The sequence below is a fragment of the Geotrypetes seraphini genome, chromosome 11, assembly GCF_902459505.1.
Source record: "Geotrypetes seraphini chromosome 11, aGeoSer1.1, whole genome shotgun sequence".
Lineage (NCBI taxonomy): Eukaryota > Metazoa > Chordata > Amphibia > Gymnophiona > Dermophiidae > Geotrypetes > Geotrypetes seraphini.
Window position 1 is genome coordinate 68,253,542 of NC_047094.1, and position 22,568 is coordinate 68,276,109.

The 22,568-nt window shown below is 43.0% G+C and overlaps 1 protein-coding gene across 4 annotated transcripts in view; it reads right to left on the reverse strand.

Annotated features, from left to right (window-relative positions):
• LOC117369233 overlaps nt 1–22,568 on the reverse strand; it is a 111,981-nt gene that overhangs the window by 16,187 nt on the left and 73,226 nt on the right. For all 4 annotated transcript variants that reach the window (XM_033963474.1, XM_033963477.1, XM_033963476.1 and 1 more), the window contains one exon: nt 19,547–19,701. In XM_033963474.1, the coding sequence (XP_033819365.1) occupies nt 19,547–19,701 (155 nt within the window). The remainder of the gene's footprint in view (nt 1–19,546; nt 19,702–22,568) is intronic.

Consider the following 22,568-nt stretch of genomic DNA (forward strand, 5'->3'; position numbering starts at 1 on the left):
CAACCAGGGGAGGTGGGTGGGTTGTGAGAATAGCTGCCTGCTGTCCCTGGATAACACCTGTTACGGTAAGTAACTGTGCTTTATCCCAGGACAAGCAGGCAGGTATTCTCACATATGGGTGATCTCCAAGCTAACCAGAATGGAATGGTGGGAGTGTTGGCAACTTAGGAGAATAAATTTTGTAATACTGTTTGGCCAAACTGTCCATCCCGTCTGGAGAAAGTATCCAGAAAATAGTGAGAAGTGAAGGTATGAACCGAGGACCAAGTAGCAGCCTTGTAAATTTCCTCAATAGGTGTCGATCTGAGGAAAGCTACAGAAGCTGCCATTGCTCTGACTTTATGGGCTGTGACTTTACTGTGAAGTGATAATCCAGCCTGGGCAGAGCAGAAAGAGATACAAGCCGCCATCCAGTTGGAGATGGTGCGTTTAGAAATTGGATGTCCCAACTTATTTGGATCGAAAGAGACAAAAAGTTGAGGAGCAATTCTGTGTGGTTTGGTGCGTTCCAAGTAGAAGACCAAAGCACGTTTACAGTCCAGAGTATGAAGAGCTGATTCTCCAGGGTGAGAATGAGGCTTTGGAAAAACCACTGGAAGTACGGTTGAGATGAAATTCCGAGACCACTTTAGGTAGGAATTTAGGATGAGTATGAAGAACCACCTTGTCATGATGGAACACATTGAAGGGTGGATCAGTAACTAAAGCTTGTAGGTCACTGACTCGTCGAGAAGTGAGGGCAATGAGAAATGCCACTTTCCAAGTGAGATACTTCAGATGAGCCTTATCAATTGGTTCAAATGGAGGCTTCATGAGTTGAGAAAGGACAACACTGAGGTCTCAAACCACAGGAGGCGGTTTGAGATGAGGTTTGACATTGAAAAATCCTTTCATGAATCAGATGAGCAGAGAGGGGTTTCCCTTCAATAAGCTGATGAAAATCTGCAATTGCACTGAGATGGACTCGTATGGATGTAGACTTGAGGCCAGAGTTGGATAAGTGCAAAAGATAATCTAAAACAGAAGATAAGGAGGAATGTTGAGGCTCCTTATGATGAGAAAAACACCAGGTAGAAAATCTAGTCCATTTTTGGTGATAGCATTGTCGAGTTGTAAGCTTTCTAGAAGCTTCTAAAATTTCTCTTACAGATCGAGAAAACTGAAGAGGTGTTATGTTGAGAGGTACCAGGCTGACAGGTGCAGAGACTGCAGGTTGGGATGAAGCAGAGATCCTTGAATCTGTGTAAGCAGAGAAGGAAAAACTGGTAGAAGGTATGGCTCCCTGCTGCTGAGTTGAAGTAGAAGGGAGTACCATGGTTGTCTCAGCCACCGAGGAGCGATTAGAATCAAGGTGGCATGATCATTCTTCAATTTGACTAGAGTCTTGTTCTGAGCCCCTTGAATGTAGACAGCTTTGAGGAAGGTATTGTGACGGATCGCCCAGTCCCAAACCTCCAGAGCTCCTTGACAAAGGGAGACAGATCCTGTCCCTCCCTGTTTGTTGACATAATACATGGCACTTGGTTTTCCGTGCAGATGAGGACTACTGTGTTGTGAAGGAGATGTTGAAAAGCATGGAGAGCTTTGAAGATCGCTCTGAGTTCCACTGATATGACACTGACGATCCGTACTGGTCCAGAGGCCTTGAGTACGGAGACCATCGAGATGAGTGCCCCAAGCGTAGGTCGACAAGTCTGTCGTGAGGACCTTCTGATGAGGGGGCGTTTGAAAAAACAAGCCTCTGGAAAGATTGGAAGAGAGCATCCACCAACGGAGAGACTTCTTCAAAGAAGGAGTGACTGTAATGTGTCGAGAAAGAGGATCGCAAGCCTGCGTTCACTGAGATGCCAGGCTCCATTGAGGAATTCTGAGGTGAAGTCTGGCAAAAGGAATCATATGTTCTGTGGAGGCCATGTGACCCAGAAGCACCATCATGTGTCTCGCTGAGATGGAAGAGCGGGAAGACACAGTGTGACAGAGTTGGAGAAGAGCTTCCAGGCGTTGTTGTGGAAGGAATGCTCTGAGTTGGACAGTGTCCAGAACAGCTCCAATGAACTGTAGATTCTGAGAGGGCTGAAGTTGAGATTTAGGAAAGTTGATTTCGAATCCCAAACTTTTTAGGAACCAGGTAGTCCGTTGGGTCGCTACAATAACCCCTTGAGATGTGGAATCTTTGATGAGCCAGTCGTAAAGGTAGGGAAACACCTGAAGACCGTGATTCCGTAGAGCTGCTGCTACCACTACCAGGTACTTGGTGAACACTCTGGGAGACGAGGTCAGGCCGTAGGGTAGCACTCTGTATTGGTAGTGCAGATTCCCCACCCGAAATCTGAGGTATTGACAGGAGGCTGGATGGATGGGAATATGAGTGTAGGCCTCCTTGAGATCCAGAGAGCATAACCAGTCGTTCTGCTCGAGAAGGGGATAAAGGGATGCCAGGGACAACATTCAAAATTGTTCCTTGACTAGAAATTTGTTGAGAGCCCTGAGATCCAGAATGGGTCGCAGATCGCCCGTCTTCTTCGGAACAAGGAAGTAATGGGAGTAAAACCCCCTATTCTGCTAGTCCAAAGGAACTGGTTCAATGGCCTGGAGACGAAGCAGAGCTTGAGCTTCCTGAAGAAGAAGGGCGGTCTGGGATGGATTGGAAGGATACTCTCTTGGAGGAAGCTCCGGTGGAACCTGAGTGAAATGAAGAGAGTATCCTTCTCTGATGATGGTATGTACCCAGAGGTCTGATGTAATTAAGGTCCATCTGGTGTAAAAATGATGGAGACGACCTCCTATAGGGAGAAAGGGAGACAGAGACAGAACGGTGGAGGTTATGCTCTGTTTTAAACAGTCAAAAAGGCTGAGAAGCCTTAGGTGCAGCAGAAGGTTGGGATTTCTGTTGCTTCTGAGGTGGCTGTTTTTTCAGAGGAGGGCGAGTGTAAGGAGCTGGCTTTGGAGCAAAACGCCTTTGATAGATAACAGCTGGACGTGCAGGCTTGGCAGGTGTTGGCTTTGGTTTAGGTCTGACAATTGAAGCAAATGACTTTTCATGGTCAGATAATTTTTTAGTGGCTGCCTCGATGGACTTGTCAAAGAGGTTGTTGCCTTGACAAGGGATGTTAGCCAGGCGGTCTTGAAGATTAGGGTCCATGTCAATGGTATGAAACCATGCAAGACGACGCATGGCCACAGAGCAAGCAGCTGCTCGGGCAGATAGCTCAAAGGCATCGTAAGATGATTGCAGGAGATGGAAATGCAACTAAGAAAAAGAAGCAATGACTTCTTGAAACTCAAAATGCATGTGATTATCCATGTAAGTCAAAAATTTCAGCAGCAGAGAAAGAAGAAATTCAAAATAAGTAATGAAATAAAAGTTATAATTGAGGACTTTAGAGGACATCACAGCATTCTGGTAGATGAGACGTCCAAATTTGTCCATAGTTTTCCCCTCCCTTCCAGGGCAGACTGTAGCATAGACCTTGGAAGGATGGGATCTTTTCAAGGAAGATTCAACTAGTAGGAATTGATGAGATAACTGTGAGTTGTCAAATCCCTTGTGATGCACCGTTTTATACCTCAAGTCCAATTTTCCAGGAACTGCTGGTATGGAAAATGGAGTCTCCATGCATCGAGCAAAAGTCTGGTCCAAAAGCTTGTGAAGTGGAAGCTTGAGACTCTCTGCCGGAGGCTGAGGAAGACGCATGACTTCAAGATATTCCTTAGAATATTTGGAGCCAGTATCCAATTTAACATCCAAATCTACAGCCATCTGTCGTAGGAAAGATGAAAAAGACAGCTGATCCGGCAATGCCTTGTCTCGAGAAGGACTCGAGGACGTCGAGGCAGCATGTGTCGAAGAAGAAGCTTCGGCATGGAAAAAAGTCTCATAGGAACCTGGGGACTTGGTCGAGGCAATTGAGGTTGGGATATCCTCGAGGTCCGGCATCGGAGACCTCGAACGAGGAGTCGGTGGTCTGGTCGAGGTCGGAATAGAATGAGGCTTCGAGGAAGATGGAATATCCTGCAAGGAACGATGCCGGGAAGAATGCCTTGATGAAGGTCTCGAACGATGGTGAGAACTGTGTCTAGAACCAGACCTCGAGGATCGAGGAGATTTTGCCTCGGAGATGGAAGCAGCCAATGCCAATGTATGAATAGGACTAGAGGCTGTAGATCGAAGCTCCAGAGGCTTGGAGGAGGAACCTCGATGCACTCGCAAAGACTCTGCTCCTTGCTGAGAGTGTGAGGAATCCTGTTGATGCACTCGCAAAGAATCTACTCCTTGCCTTTTGTGCTTAGATGGCAGACCAGACACTCCCAGAGACTCTGCTCCCTGCAAAGAGTGTGATTCCAACGGGAGCATAGGAAGTGGCTCGACCTCGCGGGAGTCTGCTAAATGCCCAGGCAGGATAATAGGAAGCAGTTTAGGACCCATAATGGTAAGGTACTGAAGAAACTGCTTCTCTAAAATGGTCTGGAAAGAAGCCGGCAAGGTGGGATCCGCATCTGAAACCGGTCCACCTGCCTTGGCTGGAGGTTCCTTCGAGGCAGTGTGAGTGTGCTTCGACTTAGTAGTCTTAGACACTTTAATCACCACCGGCGGAACTGACTGCTGAGCTATCTGACCTGAGAAAACAGGGGAAGATACATAAGATGACGTCGAAGCAAGAGCCGCTGCAAACGAGGAAGGCTTGATGAGGCTCGAGGTAGAAACAGGAGGCGCGGAAGGAGGCTCGATGGAAGTTGAAGCCGAAGACGCCTTCGAAGTCGAGGGATCAGTCGAAGACTCCATCTTGAAGAGCTTGTCTACTTGAATACAACGACGCTTAAAAGCATGAGGCTGAAGTGTTTGGCAAGGCAGGCACGACATGGGATGATGTTTAGGTCCAAACATAGAAACATAGAAATAGACAGCAGATAAGGGCCACGGCCCATCTAGTCTGCCCACCCCAATGACCCTCCCCTACCTATCTCTTTGAATAGATCCCACATGTCTATCCCATTTGGCCTTAAAATCAGGCATGCTGCTGACCTCAATGACCTGAAGTGGAAGACTATTCCAGCGATCAACCTCCTTTTCAGTGAAAAAGAATTTCCTCGTTTCACCGTGCAGTTTCCCGCCCCTGAGTTTCCACGGATGTCCCCTTGTTGCCGTGGGACCCTTGAAAAAGAAGATATCTTTTTCCACCTTGATGCGGCCCGTGAGATACTTGAACGTCTCGATCATGTCCCCCCTCTCTCTGCGTTCCTCGAGTGAGTAGAGCTGTAACTTCTTTAGCCGCTCCTCGTATGGGAGATCTTTGAGTCCCGAGACCATCCGGGTGGCCATTCTCTGGACCGACTCTAGTCTCAGCACATCCTTATGGTAATGCGGCTCCCAGAATTGCACACAGTACTCCAGATGTGGGCTCACCATGGATCTATACAATGGCATAATGACTTCAGGTTTACGGCTGACGAAACTCCTACGTATGCAACCTATGATTTGCCTTGCTTTGGAGGAAGCTTGCTCCACTTGATTGGCAGTCTTCATGTCCTCACTTAAGATCACTCCTAAGTCTCGTTCTGCTTCAGTTCTTGTTAGGATCTCTCCATTAAGGGTGTAAGTCTTGCATGGATTTTGGCTGCCCAGGTGCATGACTTTGCATTTTTTGGCATTGAAGCTGAGTTGCCAGGACCTAGACCGCGTTCCAATAGAAGTAGGTCATGCGCCATGTTGTCGGGCATTGAAATTTTGTCTGTTGTGCTTTTCCCCACTACAATGCTTAGTTTGGTGGCGTCGGCGAATAATGTTATTTTACCTCGGAGCCCTTCTGCCAAATCTCTTATATAGATGTTGAACAGGATCAGGCCCAGGACAGAGCCCTGCGGTACTCCACTGATCACCAAGACACTTGAGGCAGCATCTATAAGGGTCCTTGAGAGAGATTGTGCGCCGACACTAGCTATACTTCTTAAAGCCTGTAGCAGACTGGGACATAGGCTGAAAAACAGCCGCTGCAAGGTCAAAGCTCGTGGGCTGCAGCCGAGCGGCCCGTCCCGGAGAACGGACGGAAGACGAAAAATTTTTTTTTTTTAAACTAGATAAAAACAAAACAAAATAAAACAGCGATTCGTGAATAAAGAACACCAACCGCGGTTGAGAGAAGGCAAAAGAGAACAAAGTTGAACGCAGAGAGTCAAAGATGGACTTCTTGGCTCCGCGGAAAACTAAGAACTGAGGAGACGCGCCCTGTGCACTGGGCGGGAAGGCACTCGCGCATGCGCAGTGTGGGCAACTCAAAACTTCTAGTTTCTTCAAGCAAGTCTGCTTGTGAGGCGTCTGCATCGGGGCTCCGTCGGATGATGTCACCCATACGTGAGAATACCTGCCTGCTTGTCCTGGGATAAAAAGAGATATAGAGACTAATTTGTTTTTCCCAAAAGGCTGCTTGATATGCCACGCATTATACAGAAGAATTGTTTATAAATATTTCCCTTAACTAATGGAAAATAAAAAAAAGTACTAACTGTAAGTGATTCCTATTCGCAAATTTGAAGTGTTCAAGAAGATAGCTTGGCAGTAGTCCATGCAACAGTTTGAAACATACGCAACCAAGCTTAAAAATTACTCTTCTAGGGTGAGCAGATAAAGGTTTTCCCTCTAGTAGTTGATGAAAAGCAGCAATTGCACTGAGATGGACTCTAAAAGAGGTGGATTTGAGGCCAGATTGAGATAAATGAAATAGATAATCCAGAACTGAAGACAAGGAGGTAGACTGAGGCTCCTGGTGATGAAGATCGCACCAAGCAGAAAACCTAGTCCACTTCTGGTTGTAACATTGTCTGGTGGCAGGTTTTTGGAAGCATCTAAGATGTCTCTGACAGATTGAGAAAACTGAAGGTGTGAAGTTATGCTGAGAGGAACCAGGCTGTCAGATGTAGAGACTGCAGGTTGGGATGAAGAAGAGAACCATGACTCTGTGTAAGCAGAGACGGAAATATTGGTAGCAGAAGTGGTTCTCTGCTGCTGAGTTGAAGTCCAAGGGAAAACCACCGAGAAGCTATCAGAATCATGGTGGCAGAGTCTCTCTTGAGTTTGACAAGTGTCTTGAGAATAAGTGGAAATGGAGAGAATGCATTGAAGAATTTGTTCGTCCATTCCAGGAGAAAAGCATCTGCTTCCAGGCGATGAGGAGAGTTCAGTCTGGAACAGAACTGGGGCAACTTGTTGTGTGGAGACGCAAAAAGGTCTACTTGAGGAGTCTCCCATTGAGAAAAAATTTGATGGAGTCGGTGAATTGAGCATCCATTTGTGAGGTTGCAAAATGCGACTTAATTTGTCTGCCAGTCAATTTTGCTCTCCTTGAATATAGACAGCTCTCAGAAAAATGTTGTGAGGGATTGCCCAGTTCCAAATCTTCTGAGTTTCTTGGCAAAGGAGAAGGGATACTGTTCCTCCCTGTTTGTTCATGTAGTACATAGCTACTTGGTTGTTTGTATGAATGAAAACCACTTGATCTTGAAGAAGATGCTGAAAAGCCTTGAGAGCATTGCAAATCGCTCTGAATTCCAACAGATTTATATGATGGCAACGATCTGTGGTAGATCAATGCCCTTGAATATGGAGACCATCAAGATGAGCCCCCCAAGGATAGGTGGATGAATCTGTCATGAGGACCTTCTGATGAGGGGGTGTTTGAAACAGCAAACCTCTAGAAAGATTGGAAGAGAGCACCAACCACTGAAGAGATTGCCATAGAGAAGATGTCACTGTAATGTGCTGGGAGAGGGGGTCGAAAGCCTGCGACCACTGAGAAGCCAGGGTCCACTGAAGAATCCTTAGGTGCAGTCTGGCAAAAGGAGTCACGTGAACTGTAGAGGCCATGTGACCTAGGAGAACCATCATATGCCTTGCTGAGAGTGAAGGAAGAGTGGGCATTTGTTGGCAAAGTTGTATACTTTGGGGGCAGAAGATTTAAATTTAGGCCTGAGCAACAAGGCAAAAGATTTTTCATGCTCAGAAAGCTTTTTCATTGCATTGTCAATTGAGTCCTCAAAATGTTCATCCCCCAGGCAAGGAATATTGGCTACCTGGTCTTGGAGGGTAAAGTCCATGTCTGCAATACTCAACCACACGTCGTCTCATTGCTATTGAAATTGATGAAACTCTGGAGGTCAGCTCAAATGCATCATATGAGGATTGTATCAGATGCTGTCGGAGCTGTGTGAGAGAATGGTAAATATGTTTGAAATCCGGTAGTCGATGAGAAGGTAAGTATTTGAAATAGGTTGGCATAGTTTTTATCCAGAATTTCAAATACGAGGTGAAGTAAAAGTTATAATTTAAGACTCTATTGGCCATCATAGAGTTCTGGTACAACCTCCTCCCAAATTTGTCCATCGATCTATCTTCATGACCTGGAGGTATGGTAGCGTAGATCTTAGAAGGGGCTGACTTTTTCAGTGTAGACTCCACCACCAGAGACTGGTGAGATAATTGAGGTTTCTCAAAACTGGAACAAGGGATAACCTTATAACTTGAGTCCAGTTTCCCAGGAACTGCTGGTACTGAGTATAGGGTCTCCAAATTTTTGTGAAAGGTGTGCTTCAGGATGCTATTCAAGGGCAGCTTAAGCAAGTGTTTAGGAGGATGTTTGATTTCTAACTCCTCCATGTACCCTTTAGAATATTTGGAGTCTACTTCCATTTTTATGTTAATGTCCTTACCCATCTGTCTGATGAAGTGGGTAAATGAGACAGGTTCCGATGGTGAAGGTTCCCGATGAGAAGTGGAACGCTCTGCTTGGGAACCCTAAGCCTCTGTGGAGGAAGGTGAAGCCCCATGTGTAGATTGAAAATGAAGATCCGAATCTTCAGGCATGGAAGAAGATTAGTACCGCCTCTGGAACAGTACCAAGTTGAAGAAACAGGCGATGCAAATTGCTTACGCTTAACTGAGCGTGCAGGAGAGAAATGCTTTGAATTGGTAGCATGTTTCCCAGATTTCGAGGATAGAGGTTGTAGAGATGAATGCCTGGAAAGAATACACCAGTGTCCCGAAGTACAACGGTGCTTTTGCTAATGCTCCAAAGAAGCAGAACGGTACCTAGAAGAGTGATGCTTCAGAGGAGACCGCTGCGTCGATGGATGGCGCTTTGGAGAAGAAGACAGATGCTTCGATGGTTGACGCGTTGGAGAAGATGACCAATGCTTCGATGGTCGACGCTTTGGAGAAGATGATCAATGCTTCGATGGTTGAGGCCCCGCTGTCGAAAACAAAGAAAGAAAAAAGATATTCTTTTTTTTTAAAAAAAAATGATATTAAGAGAAGAAAAAAAAAAAGATCAAAGAGAAAAAATTCCGCGGTGAGAAGGCACAGAAAAATAATGCAGAACATTTGAAGTATAACTTCACGGCTCCGCAGAAAAATGAGAACTGAGGAGATACACGCTCTACATCAGGCGGGAAGGCACTCGCGTTTGTGCGGTGCGGTCAGTTGCGAACTTTCTACAGTTCTTCAAGCAAAATTGCTTTTGCAGCTGTCCGTATCGGGGCTCCATGGATGATGTCACACATACGTGAGAATATGCTGCCTGCTTGTCCTGGGATAACAGGTGTTATCCAGGGACAGCAGGCAGATATTCTCACATGTGGGTGACATCATCCAGGGAGCCCAAGTACGGACAGCTTTAAAAGTGTATCACCACTTTGTTTTTAGAAACTTTGCGACTGCTTGCACCACTCATGTGCAAGTGCCTTCCAGCCCGACATAGGTTTGCGATAACTCTGTTCTATAAGCAAGCTAAGAAGCCAACCAGGGGAGGTGGGTGGGTTGTGAGAATATCTGCCTGCTGTCTCTGGATAACACCTGTTACAGTAAGCAACTGTGCTTTATCCCAGGACAAGCAGGCAGTATATTCTCACATGTGGGACTCCCTAGCTTACTACAATGGGATAGAGGGAGTGTTGGCCATTAAGAAAATAAATTTTGCAAAATTGCTTGATCCAAGTGACCATCCTGTCTGGAATAAGATTCCAGACACTAGTGAGACATGAATGTATGAACTGAGGACCAAATAGCAGCTTTATAGATCTCATCAATAGAAGTGGAACGTAAAAAAGCAATTGAAGCTGCCATAGCTCGGACTTTGTGAGCTGTGACATGACCCCCAAGGTGCAGTCCAGTCTGAGAATTAAAGAAGGCAATACAGGCCGTGTCGAGCTCTATATTTATAGAGAAGATGCGGTATATAAGCTTAAGTTTAGTTTAGTTTAGAAATAGTTCTCTTGGATACAGGCCATCCCAACCTGTTAGGATCAAAAGAGATGAAGTTCAAATTTCTAGTTGATATACCATTTATCAGTTGGGTATCTAAATGGCTTACAATAAAATGAGATTTAAAAATAAAATGTCAAAATAAAAGATATATCATATCTAAAGTTAAAAAATACGGGGGCAGAATCAAACTGATGTACATGAGATGAGGGGAGGTAAGGGAAGGTAAGTTAGTAAATACATCTAGATGAAAATAAAAATGAAAGGGAGGCAAGTGAAGAAGGGGAAAAACATTAGGGTAGGGCTCTAAAGAAGTGTTTTGATTTTCCAAATTACTTCAGAGATTTGTAAGAGAATTATTTGAGAGAGATTAGAGAGTATAGGCATCTTTAAAAACAAAAGTCTTTAGTTTAGTTTTAAATTTTTCTAGAGAGTTTTCTACTCGGAGATCTAATGGGAAGGCATGCCGCAGAGATGGTGCAGTGACCGAGAAAATGGATTTGTGAGAAGTGTAGAACTTCACGGTATTGCGGTATATAAGCTTTTATTATTATGTAGTAGAAAAGTTCAATTATCGATGGAATGGTAAGTAGATTTTGGTTGTTGGATCGGAGTGCCCTGGAGGATGCATAAGGGATCAGAAGTTTGTCAATAAAGGATGGTTGGTTGGAGTTTTTTGTTTTGAAGGTTAGAAGGAGTATTTTATCTTCTCCATTTATCCAACTCAGGTCTTAAAACTACTTCAGTTAGAATTCATCTTAGTGCTATCAATACTTTTCATTGGCTAGTCAATGATAAACCTCTGACTGCACATCCTCTTGTTTCCAGATTTATAAAAGGACTTTTCAGTGTCAAACCACCTCTCAAACTGCCTCCAGTGGTTTGGGATCTTAATGTTGTTCTCTCTAGACTCATGAAGCCTCCCTTTGAACCAATGTGTTCAGCTCATCTCAAATATCTATATTGAATCCAATACTGAAGATATAGAGGAGGATGTAGCATCATGATGATGAAGAGTACACCACGTAGAAAACCATGTCCACTGTTGGTAGCACTGCTGTGTAGAAGGTTTTCTGGATGCATCCAAAATGAGTTGGACAAGATCAGAAAGATCAGTGTCAGCTGAGGTCATCCCGAGAGGTACCAAGCTGTCAGGTGCAAGGACTAGAGATTGGGATGTAAAAGAGATCCTTGTGTGAGAAGAGATGGAAAGATCTGCAGGGGTATTGGCTCCTTGAGATTGAGCTGAAGTGGAAGGGAGAACCATGATTGTCTGGGCCACCAAGAGGCTATGAGGATCATGGTGGCCGATTTCTTATTTGAGCTTGACTAGCGTCTTGAGAATGAGAGGAATTGGTGGAAATGCATAAAGGAATTTGTTTGTCTAATCCAGAAGAAAAGCATCTGCCTCTAGACGCTGTGGAAAGTATTGTCTGGAGCAGAATTGAGGCAGCTTGTGATTGTGGGGGGACGCAAACAGATCTATCTGAGGTGTCCTCCAAAGAGAGAATATCTGACGCAAGACTGTGAAAGACTGTGGAGTTGAGCATCATTTCTTTATTTTTGATATACCTTCTATCAAAACAAGCGTCTAAACGGTGTAAAATATAAAAAGATTGTAGAAATCTGCTGAGTTTGTCGGTGAGAGAATTCTTCTCTCCCTGAATATAGATCGCTTTGAGGAATATGTTGCAAGCAATAGCCCAGTGCCAAATCTTCTCGACAAAGAAGGAGAGAACCTGTTCCTCCTTGCTTGTTTATGTAATACATTGTCACCTGATTGTCCGTGCATATTAGAAGGACTTGATTGGCTATAATGTGATGAAAAGTCTTGATAGCATTGTGAATGGGCCCAAGTTCCAAGAGATTTATGTGGAATTGTTGCTCTTGGGCAGACCAGTGACCCTGTGTACAAAGACCGTCTAGATGAGCTCCCCAAGCATACTTGGACGAATCTGTGTTCTGAACTGTCTGATGTGGAGGTATTTGAAACAAAAACCCTCTAGAAAGATTTGAAGAGTTCATCCACCACTGCAGAGATTGATGAAGTGAAGATGTGACTGTAATCTTCTATGAGAGTGGGTCGAGAGCCTGAGAACATGAGAGCCTGAGACCATTGAGATGTTAGAGACCACTGAGGTGTCCTGCGATGAAGTCTTGCAAAGGGGGGTAACGTGGACCATGGATGCCATGTGGTCCAGTAGAACCATCATCCACCTGGCTGAAATGGAGGGAAGTTGATAAACCTGGAAGCAAAGCTAAATCAAATTGTCTTGTCTTTGTTGAGGGAGAAATGCCCCAAGTTGAATGGTGTCTAGCAGGGCTCCTATGAATTATAAAGTTTGAGAAAGTTTAATTTGAGATTTCGGAAAGTTGACTTCGACCCCCAACTATTGAAGAGGATTGTTGACTGTGTTGCTGAGAGCACCCCTTGAGGAGAAGTATCTTTTATTAATAAGGAAAAATCTGAATAACTTGAGCTCTTAAAGCCACTGCCACTACTACCAGGCACTTGGTGAATACTCTGGGTGAGGATGCCAGGCCAAATGGCAGAATCTTGTACTGAAAGAGTTGATGGGCTACTTGAAATCTGATAAATTTCTTGTAGGCAGGAAGAATTGGAATGTGGGTATAAGCTTTTTTTAGGTACAGAGAGCATAGCCAATTGTTCTGATCTAAGAGGGGATATAGCATTGCCAAGGACAACATGCAAAACCTTTCCTTTACTAAGAATTTGTTGAGGCCCCTGAGGTCTAAAATTGGACGTGGACCTCCTGTCTTCTTTGGGATAAGAAAATATCTTGAGTAAAAACCCTGAACAGTCTCTATGTCATTCAGAAGAAGTAGAGATTCTATCTCTCAAAGAAGTCTGCTGAGGGTTTATAAAAGACTCTCTTGGAGGATGATCCGAGGATGTAGTGATGAAATAAAGAGAGTAACCCTCTTGAATGACTTTGAGAACCCAGAGGTCTGCTGTTATCTGCGCACAATTGGTATAATTGGAGCCAACCTCCAATTGGCTGAGGAAGAGGCTGAGGAGTGGCTGGTTGAGACTTTTGAGGTCGCTGTTGCTTTTGCTTCTTCTGCTGCGACAGACAAGAGACAGCAGGTTTAGCAGAAAAATGCCTCTGGTATGAAGAAGAAGGTTTAGATGACTGAGAAGCAAAGGGAGGCTTAGACTTGGTTTTAATCAAAGCATTCTCTGACTACCTCAATGGAATCACCAAAAAGTTCTTCTTCCAAATCTAATCTGTCTTGAAGGTTGATGTCCATATCCGAGACTCTCAACCATGCCAGGCGTCTCATGGCCATTGACATAGCCGAAGGTATTTATTTATTTGAAACATTTTTAATCCACCTTTATTCATTGCGGCTCACACTTTAGGTTTGAACATCTTAAAAAAAAAAAAAAATCACATAAATTAATAAAAATCATAAGATTATATCATCTTAACCTATAGATTACATCTCAGCTATTCATCTACTACCATTACTTCACAACAAAGCAGAACAGATCTGATAACCTTCAGAAGATGACATTCAAAAGATAAAATATTAACTTAAAAAGGCAGGATATTAGCTTAGAAAACCCTGAGCAAACAGATGGGTCTTAAACAACTTTCTAAATTGCAATATTTATTTTATTTTAAAAATTTCTATACCATTTTATTCCAAAACAATTTAAAATAAAGTTACATACATAAAATATTGAAACAGGTCAGAACAAATAAAAACACAAGCAGAAAGATTTCTACAAAACCGTAAGGTACCAGACAACGCATTCCACATAAATGGTCCATAGAGAAACATGAATTTTTGGTCCGCACGTATCATAAAATATTTCCCTTTGTTGAGTTTAACAACCAACGATTCTGTGACCTCAGCGTCCTTGGCGGAGTATATAGTGTTAGGTATAAACACCTCGTTGGACAAGTTTTAAAACTTTGAATTGGATACGAAACAATATCGGCAACCAATGCAATCTTTTCAAAATAGGTGTAATGTGTTAGTATCATGATACTCCAACCAATAGCTAGGTAGCTGAATTTTGTATAATTTGTAACGCTTTAATACGTACTTGAGGCAAACCTAGATAGATACCATTACAGTAATCTATCTGAGAAAGTACCAGCGCTTGAAGTACCTGTCTCAAATCCCATACCAAATCTCGCCAAATACTTTCTAGTTTGAGAAAGAGAGCGAAAGATGTGCAGGAATATATTTATCAAAAGAAGATAGTTTCCTTACAAGATGTTTCATGTAACAGGATATGTAGAAATTGTAATTTAGGACCCTGTTCACCAATATGGAATTTTGATAAAGGCGACGTCCAAACTTGTCCATAGTTCGGCCTTCACACCCTGGTGGCGCTGAGGCATAGACTTTTCAAAGCAAAGGACTTTTAAAAAGTTAATTCCACAACTAAGGATTGATGCTGAAGCTGTGGTTTATCAAACCCCGGAGAAGAAATGATTCTATAAATAGAATCTAGCTTTCAGAGAGAAACTGTAATAGTCAAAGGCATTTCCCAATTCTTGTGAAGAGTCTCTTTGAGAATACCATGCAATGATAATTTAAGGAGCTCTTTGGAAGGCTTATCATAGTCCAAAGCCTCTAAATATTCAGCACTGAATGCAGAGTCAGCTTCCAGCTAAACAGGTAGGTCTTTGCCTAATTGCCTAATAAATTTAGTAAAAGACAGTCTTTTGGTAGGAGATCTTGTCTTTGGCGGAGATTTCTGAGGAGAGGGTTCTGAAGGGGTATCATAAGCCTCAGTTGCAGAACCAGAGAGATCAGCATCTGTTTCAGACTGTAAATCAGTCATAAACAAGCTTTGGAGTTGGTGTGTGTCGAGAGGGGATCAACGTTTTTTGACGACTCCGGTACTGATCTGACGAAGAAGAGGAGGAAGTGCGACATAAATCTCTCTTTCATTTGAAAGTACACGATGAAGATCAGTGTTTCCTTGACTTCGAACGTTGAGTGGAATTCGACAAGCGTTGATGTCTCAAGAAAGTGGATCAATGCACTGATGGAGAACTTGACCATCAATGTGATGACCGATGTCTAGGAGTAGAGCATTGAGAGGATCGATGGTGATTGGATGAAGATCCATGCCGATGTTTTGCTGGAGAGCTGACTGAGGTACCATGGGGCCTTGAGGCAGTATGTTCAGGCTGGGCCGGTACCGAGGGAGTCGATGCTGGTGCCTGAAGTTTGAAAATATCACCCAGCTCCCTTTGGAAAAACTCTTTGAACTTTTCCGGGAAAGAAAGCACTAATCTGCCAGTACCATCAGTGCCGTGGTTGCCTCGGAGAGGGTGACCTCGATAAAGATGCATACCTTGAAGGAGAAACAAGCTGTAAAAGTGAGCAACGCTGGTTGGTCTGCATCAAGGGACTCGATGCTGATGCAACCTGCGATGCTTGTTGGGAATCTGGCAGCTTCTTAGCTGACTTACCTTATGGTGCAGGATCTCCCAATACCAATGTTGATACTGATGCAGGAGTCTTTGATGTCGATGGTTGTGAGGTCCATGGTAGCCCTGATCAATTTCTCCTGCTGAAATCTACGACTTTTAATCGAGTGCCTCTGCAAGGTGGAACACAGGGCACAGGTTTCCACCCAATGTTCAGGCCTAAGACACTGCAAGCACCACCTATACGGGTCGGTGAGAGAAATAGGCCCTTGATACCTGCATCACTTTTTAAAACCCTTTAACGGTCTAGATAAGGACTGAAAGACCGTGTCAGCAAGATTAAACTCAACTGCTGAAGAGAAAACGAACCCTCGAAGGGCGAGGGTAAAGAGGAATTTATTTATTTATTTTATTTTTTTTTTTTAAACCGACAAAAAGGTAAAAAAAAGGAAATAGAGAAAAACTAGAAAAATTATGCAAAGTGGGAAAGCAAGAGAAAAAAAACTGAATCAAAGAACTGAGGTACCGCGCCGTTGGGTGGGAAGGCGCTCGCGCTCGCGCATGTGCGGTGTGGGCAGTTGCAAAGTTTCTACAAACTTAAAGTGGCAATACACTTTTAAAGCTGTCCGTACCGGGGCCCCGTGGATGACATCACCCACATGTGAGAATAAGCTACCTGCTTGTCCTGGGATAATAGTGTGCAGTTTAGAATCTTGTGATTGGAAGTGCTTACAGATATTAGCAGTCCCGTGACCACAATCAGTGTTCAGGTCTTCCAGGGAAAGTAAACAGCACAGAGATTATATTTATGTTTATTGGTATTTATACACCACTATTCGATACATTATCATAGTGGTTTACATAGTACTAACAAAAAGGAAAAGAACTGCATAATCAATAGGAAAGTAAAATACAAAGAAAATAATAATAATTCACAAAGTAAATTCTAATTAAAATAGAAAATAAAAAAAGATTATAAAACTTAAAATATAATTGTAAAAAGCAGCAACTGCCAATCTGCAAATCCCGTGACCACAATCAGTGTTCAGGTCTTCCAGGGAAAGTAAACAGCACAGAGATTAGCAGACATACATCATCTCCTACTGCTAAGATAGACAAATTTTGTAGTACAAGCTCACACAGCACGTATCATGACACTCGGATCCATGTAATCCGCTTAGAACTGAAAGGTACAGGCGGAATATAAGCCAGTAATGTAATGTAATGGTGATGTAATTAACTACTATTTCTGTTGATGGGACTTAAAGAATGTTATCAAGACTTGGGAGATAACTTAGCAACACTGAGGGTTTCAAGTTTATTTAAAATTTCTTATACTGCCCAATCAAGCCTTCTAGGCTAAAACGCCAAAACAAAGTACTAAATAAAATACATTTTAAACAAAAACAAACAAAGAGTAATAACAATTTTTAAAGATGTTGACATTGACAAACAGGAACAAAAGGGAAGGAAGGGTTAGAACTATAATTGATAGAGAGAAAGAGAACATGCAAGGGAAAGAATAACAAAGGGAGAGGGGGCTGAATGTAAAAATCTTTCTTGGATCTAAGTTGCCCTTAAAAGGACAGTTTATATTACAAAAGCATCGAGAAAGAGAAATTTAACTTCACCTTAAAGTTGGCAATAGTTGATTTTTCACATAAGTAATTTGGAATACTGTTCCAGAGAGAGGGGGCACTAACAGAGAAAATTGTAGTCCTCATTGTGCTTATATGTTTCAATGAGGGGATGGTAAGAACGTTGTGGGCTGTGGATCTTAAAGTCCTTGTTTGACTATAGGGGATAAGTAGGTTATTAATGAATTCTGGCTGATTATTTTCTCTGGTTTTAAAAGTTAGTAGGAGAATTTAATAGGTGATCCTGTGTACTACTGGTAACCAGTGAGCAGTGTTTTGTACTATTTGGAGTCTTCTTATTTCTTTTTTTGTTATGCCTTTGAGGAGGGCGTTGCAGTAATCTAAACAATAAATAACAAGGGAGTGGATTAAAATGTTCAGGGACGCAGGTTCTAACAATTTTGCTAAAGCTTTTATCATGCGTAGTCGATGGAAGCAATGTTGGACCACTGTACTAATATGAAAGTGATAAGTAAATTTACAGTCGAATTTGACTCCCAATAATTTTAGAGAGGGTACCACTTTGACAAGTAGATTTTTGAGTTTAAGAGGAGTTTGAAGAGAAAGTCCATCTTTGAATGGAAAAATCATTAATTTTGACTTATCTATATTCAAGGAGAGCATATGCGCGTCAAACCAAGAGTTAATCTTTTCTAATTTTTGGTTAATGAGTGTAATTTCATTCAAATTGTTAAAGTCAATCGGATGTACTAGTTGGACATCATCTGCGTAGGCGAATGTTGTAAAACCATTAGACTGTCCTAGAGTTAGGAGAGGGGCTAAGAAAACGTTAAAAAGTAAAGGGGATAAAATTGAGCCTTGTGGGATACTGTATTCAGTTGTAATAGAGTCTGAAGATGTTGAATTGAAAACAACCTTGGAGATCTGATCAGTAAAGAAAGAAGAAAACCAGTCAAGAACTTGGTCTGTGATACCAATATCATATAATCACGATCTATGGCAGTATTTCCCAAACCTGTCCTGGAGGACCACCAGGCCAGTCGGGTTTTCAGGATAGTCCTAATAAATATGCATGAGAGAGATCTGCATATAATGGAGGTGCCAGGCATGCAAACCTGCTCCATGCATATTCATTAGGGCTATCCTGAAAACCCGACTGACCTGGTGGTCCTCCAGGACAGGGTTGGGAACCACTGATCTATGGTATCAAAGGCTCCCAAGGGGCGGGACCTGCCCCTTAGGGCACGCCCCTTCGGCCGCAACCGCGGCAGCAGTCTTAGTTTTAAAGGAGACCAAATCAAGAGAGACGGACCCGATGACGTCAGGGGTCCGTCTCTTGCAGTGCCTGCTCGATTCCACCACCGAGCAACCAGCCGCTGCTGCAGGAGACACGGGGCAGAGAAAAGCCTTCTCCGACGTCCCAGCTAGTGAAGAAACAGCTCCACGCCTCCTCACATTTTATGGCACTGAATGAGCTGTTCAAAGTTTAAAAATCAGAATGGCAAATGGTTTTAGGAGAATTGCAGCCCTAGCTTTCGCCTCCAGCGCTTACCCTTGAGCCATCAGAGCCCCGATTCTCCTCTTGCCACCCTGCTTCTGCCCCGACTTTTCTGCTTTCTGCCCTGATCGCCGTCCTGCTTCTGTCCCAACTCTCCTGCTCCCTGCCCCGATTTTCTAGCTCTCTGCCCCGATTGCCGCCCTGCTTCTGCCCCGACTCCCTGAATGCGAGCCCATGGTTTTAACCCATGGGTTAAAGCCACAGGCTCGCGAAGTGAAGTAAAAAAAATAAAAAGTCACTGCTCTGCTATTCAGCAATCCGTGCAGTCGGTTGGGGGCTTGATTCCGATCGCCCTCATTTGCATGAGGGCGCTTCATGAATCAGCCCCCCGGCCACAGATCGGATTGCTCACAAATCAGATTGGATCCTTAGTGAATCTAGCCTTGAGTATCTGCAGTGAACACCAATGGGTATTAATTTATGTGCATACTTTACAAATTCAAGCACCTGCATGTAAATTTAACCTGAAAAATTTGTACTTGCGGCTAGGATAATTTTCACAACTTAACAATGCACATACTTTATGGCTCTGAATCTTGTCCTAACTCTGAATTCCTACTTACAGGCAGCAAATGATCAAAGTCATTGTTTGGTAAAACTTCAAAATTTCTGGCTCTTCTGTGGTTTCAGCTGCAGGTCTCGGTACACTGAAGTTTAAGAGATAGGGTTATTCTGAACTTGCTCTTTCTTTTTTGTGGCTGCTAAAACAGAATACACTCACCAGTTTTGTCAGCACATGAGCTGGGGTGGTGGCAGGACTCATGCTGAAGTGCCGTGGAAATCTCTGTTTCCTCCTTCTCTTCCTATAAGCACTTTCTCCTTGATTCCTGCTGCTAACTCCTTTATTGTCTGCTTCACTAAAAGTCCTGGGTTCCACTGGAAAAAGAAAAGCAGAAAATGGAAAGTCACATCCTAAGAGAAAATATCTACAATATACAAATTAGCCTATAAAAACTCACCCAATAATCCAACATCAAAAAGTTTACAGTAGCTATTCCCGTGTGACAAATGCGACACAGCCCATTCAATTCCTAAGGGCTGCATCGCATTTGCCACGCTGGAACTTGCAACTGTGGCTTTGTAAAAGGGGCCTCTTGTATGTTTCATGTTTTGAAAAACATTTATATATCACATTTTGGCCATATATCTGAATATAGACAATAATATTTTTCATTTAGTATGGGACATCTGAGATTTTGGAAGAGTAAAGGTGAAAATACTTCTTACCCGATAATTTCCTTTCCTTTACTTAGGCTGTACTATTTTGAACAAGTGGATGTTATCCCCTCCCTACCAGTAGATGGAGGTAAAGAAAAATGATCTTTTCCAATGAACTCACCTGTATAACCTGCTGGTGCTCAGTGGAAAACTCCAGCATACATCTGTTAACGTAGAAAAAGGTCCGTGTGCAACACCTACCTGTGCCTAATCAACCACTGTAGTTGCAATGAACATCAAGTGAACATAATGCCATAAAGTGGTAATCACACTCATTAACCTGCACATTCCTGACTGGTTTGGGGGTTTTTTAACTGAAAGGAAAAGTACAGAGCATCCTAGGACTTAATCCTCCAAGGGTGGGTTTCAGAATGGTAAGGCCCAACTAAAGGAAAGGAAATTATTGGGTAAGACAGAATTTCACCTTCCAAGTCATCTGGGCTATATTATTCTGAACTGAACAAGTGGGATGTACTGCAGCAGAAATCCTGGGTGGGGAAGTCAAAGCCTAGGAACTGACAAGAGGGGGAGTTATTTTAGATTTGGTCCTTAGTGGAATACAGGACAAAGTATGGGAGGTAACTCTGTTAGGTCCACTTGGAAACAGTGATCATAGCAGCTCAAATTTGTTCATGTTAACTAGAGTGACATCGCTAAAGAAATCTACTGTAGCAGCATTTAATTTTTGCAAGGACGACTACAATAAAATGAGGAAAATGATTAAAAAGAACCTAAAAGGATCTGTGGCAAGGGTCAGAAGTGTAAACCAAGCATGGATGTTTAAAAATACCATTGTGGAAGGCCAGATCAGATATATTCCACGTGTTAAAAAAGGAGGAAGGAAGAGGAAATGAGAGCCAGCATGGTTAAAAGTTGAAGTGAAAGAGGCTATTACAGCCAAGAAAACATCCTTTAGAAGTGATGGGGCAAAGCCCACAGGTGAGTATAGATGGGGCAAAGCACACAGGCTAGTATAAGCTCTCAGGTAAGTAAATCACTGAATACCTCTACACAGATGGGAAAAGGGGACAAAGTCTGGAAAGCAGTATATACTAATGCTCGAAGTATGGGAAACAAGATTCTGTATCTAAAAGCTGTGATGGAAGAAGATGAGTTGGATATAGTGGCGATCATTGAGGCTATAATCTGTTCAGGAAAGACAGGGTAGGAATAAAAGGAGGGGGGAGTAGCGTTATATGTTAAAGATAATAGAAACATGATGGCAGATAAAGGCCAAATGGATCAGCTAGTCTGCCCATCCGCAGTAACAATTATCTCTCTCTCTCTGAGAAATCCCATGTGCCTATCCCAGGCCCTCTTGAATTCAGACACAGTCTCTGTTTCCACCACCTCCGGGAGACTGTTCCATGGATCCACCAACCTTTCTGTAAAAAAGTATTTCTTCAGATTACTCTGGAGCATATCACCTCTTAACTTCATCCTATGCCCTCTCATTGCAGACTTTCCTTTGAAATGAAAGAGACTCGAATCATGCACATTTATATTATGTAAGCATTTAAACGTCTCCATCATATCTCCTCTCTCCTGCCTTTCCTCCAAAGTATACAGATTGAGATCTTTAAGTATGTTCCTATACGCCTTATCATGAAGACTATTTTAGTAGCCTTCATCTGGACCGACTCCATCCTTTTTATATCTTTTTGGAGGTGCGGCCTCCAGAATTGTACACAATATTCTACATGAGGTCTCACCAGAGTCTTATACAGAGGCATCAATACCTCCTTTTTCTACTGGCCATACCTCTCCCTAAGCAACCTAGCATCTTTCAAGCTTTCGCCGTCACCTTTTCAACCTGTTTGGCCACCTTAAGATCACCACACCCAAGTTCTGCTCTTCCGTCGTGCACATAAGTTCTTCACCCCCTAAACTGTACCATTCCCTTGGTTTTTTGCAGCCCAAATGCATGACCTTGCATTTCTTAGCATTAAATTTTAGCTGCCAAATTTCAGACCATTCTTCAAGCTTCGCCAGGTCTTTCTTCATGTTATTCACACCATCCGGCATGTCTACTCTATTGCAGATTTTGGTATCATCAGCAAAGAGGCAAATCTTACCCGACAACCCTTCAGCAATATCATTTATAAAAATGTTAAAAAGAACCTTGAGGCACACCACTGGTAACATCCCTTTCCTCAGAGAGATCTCCATTGATCACTACCCTTTGTCGCCTTCCACTCAACCAATTCCTGACCCAGCCCGTCATTTTGGGACCCATCCTAAGGGCACTCAGTTTATTTATTAGATGTCTGTGTGGAACACTGTCAAAGGCTTTGCTAAAATCTAAATACACTACATCTAGCGCACATCCTTTATCCAATTCTCTGGTCACCCAGTCAAAGAAGTTGATTAGATTTGTCTGAAAAGACCTACCTCTAGTGAATCCAAGTTGCCTTCGGTCCTGTAATCCACAGGATTCCAGAAACTTGACCATTCTCTGTTTTAAAAGCGTTTCCATTAATTTGCTTACCACAGAAGTCAGACTTACCGGCCTGTAATTCCCTACT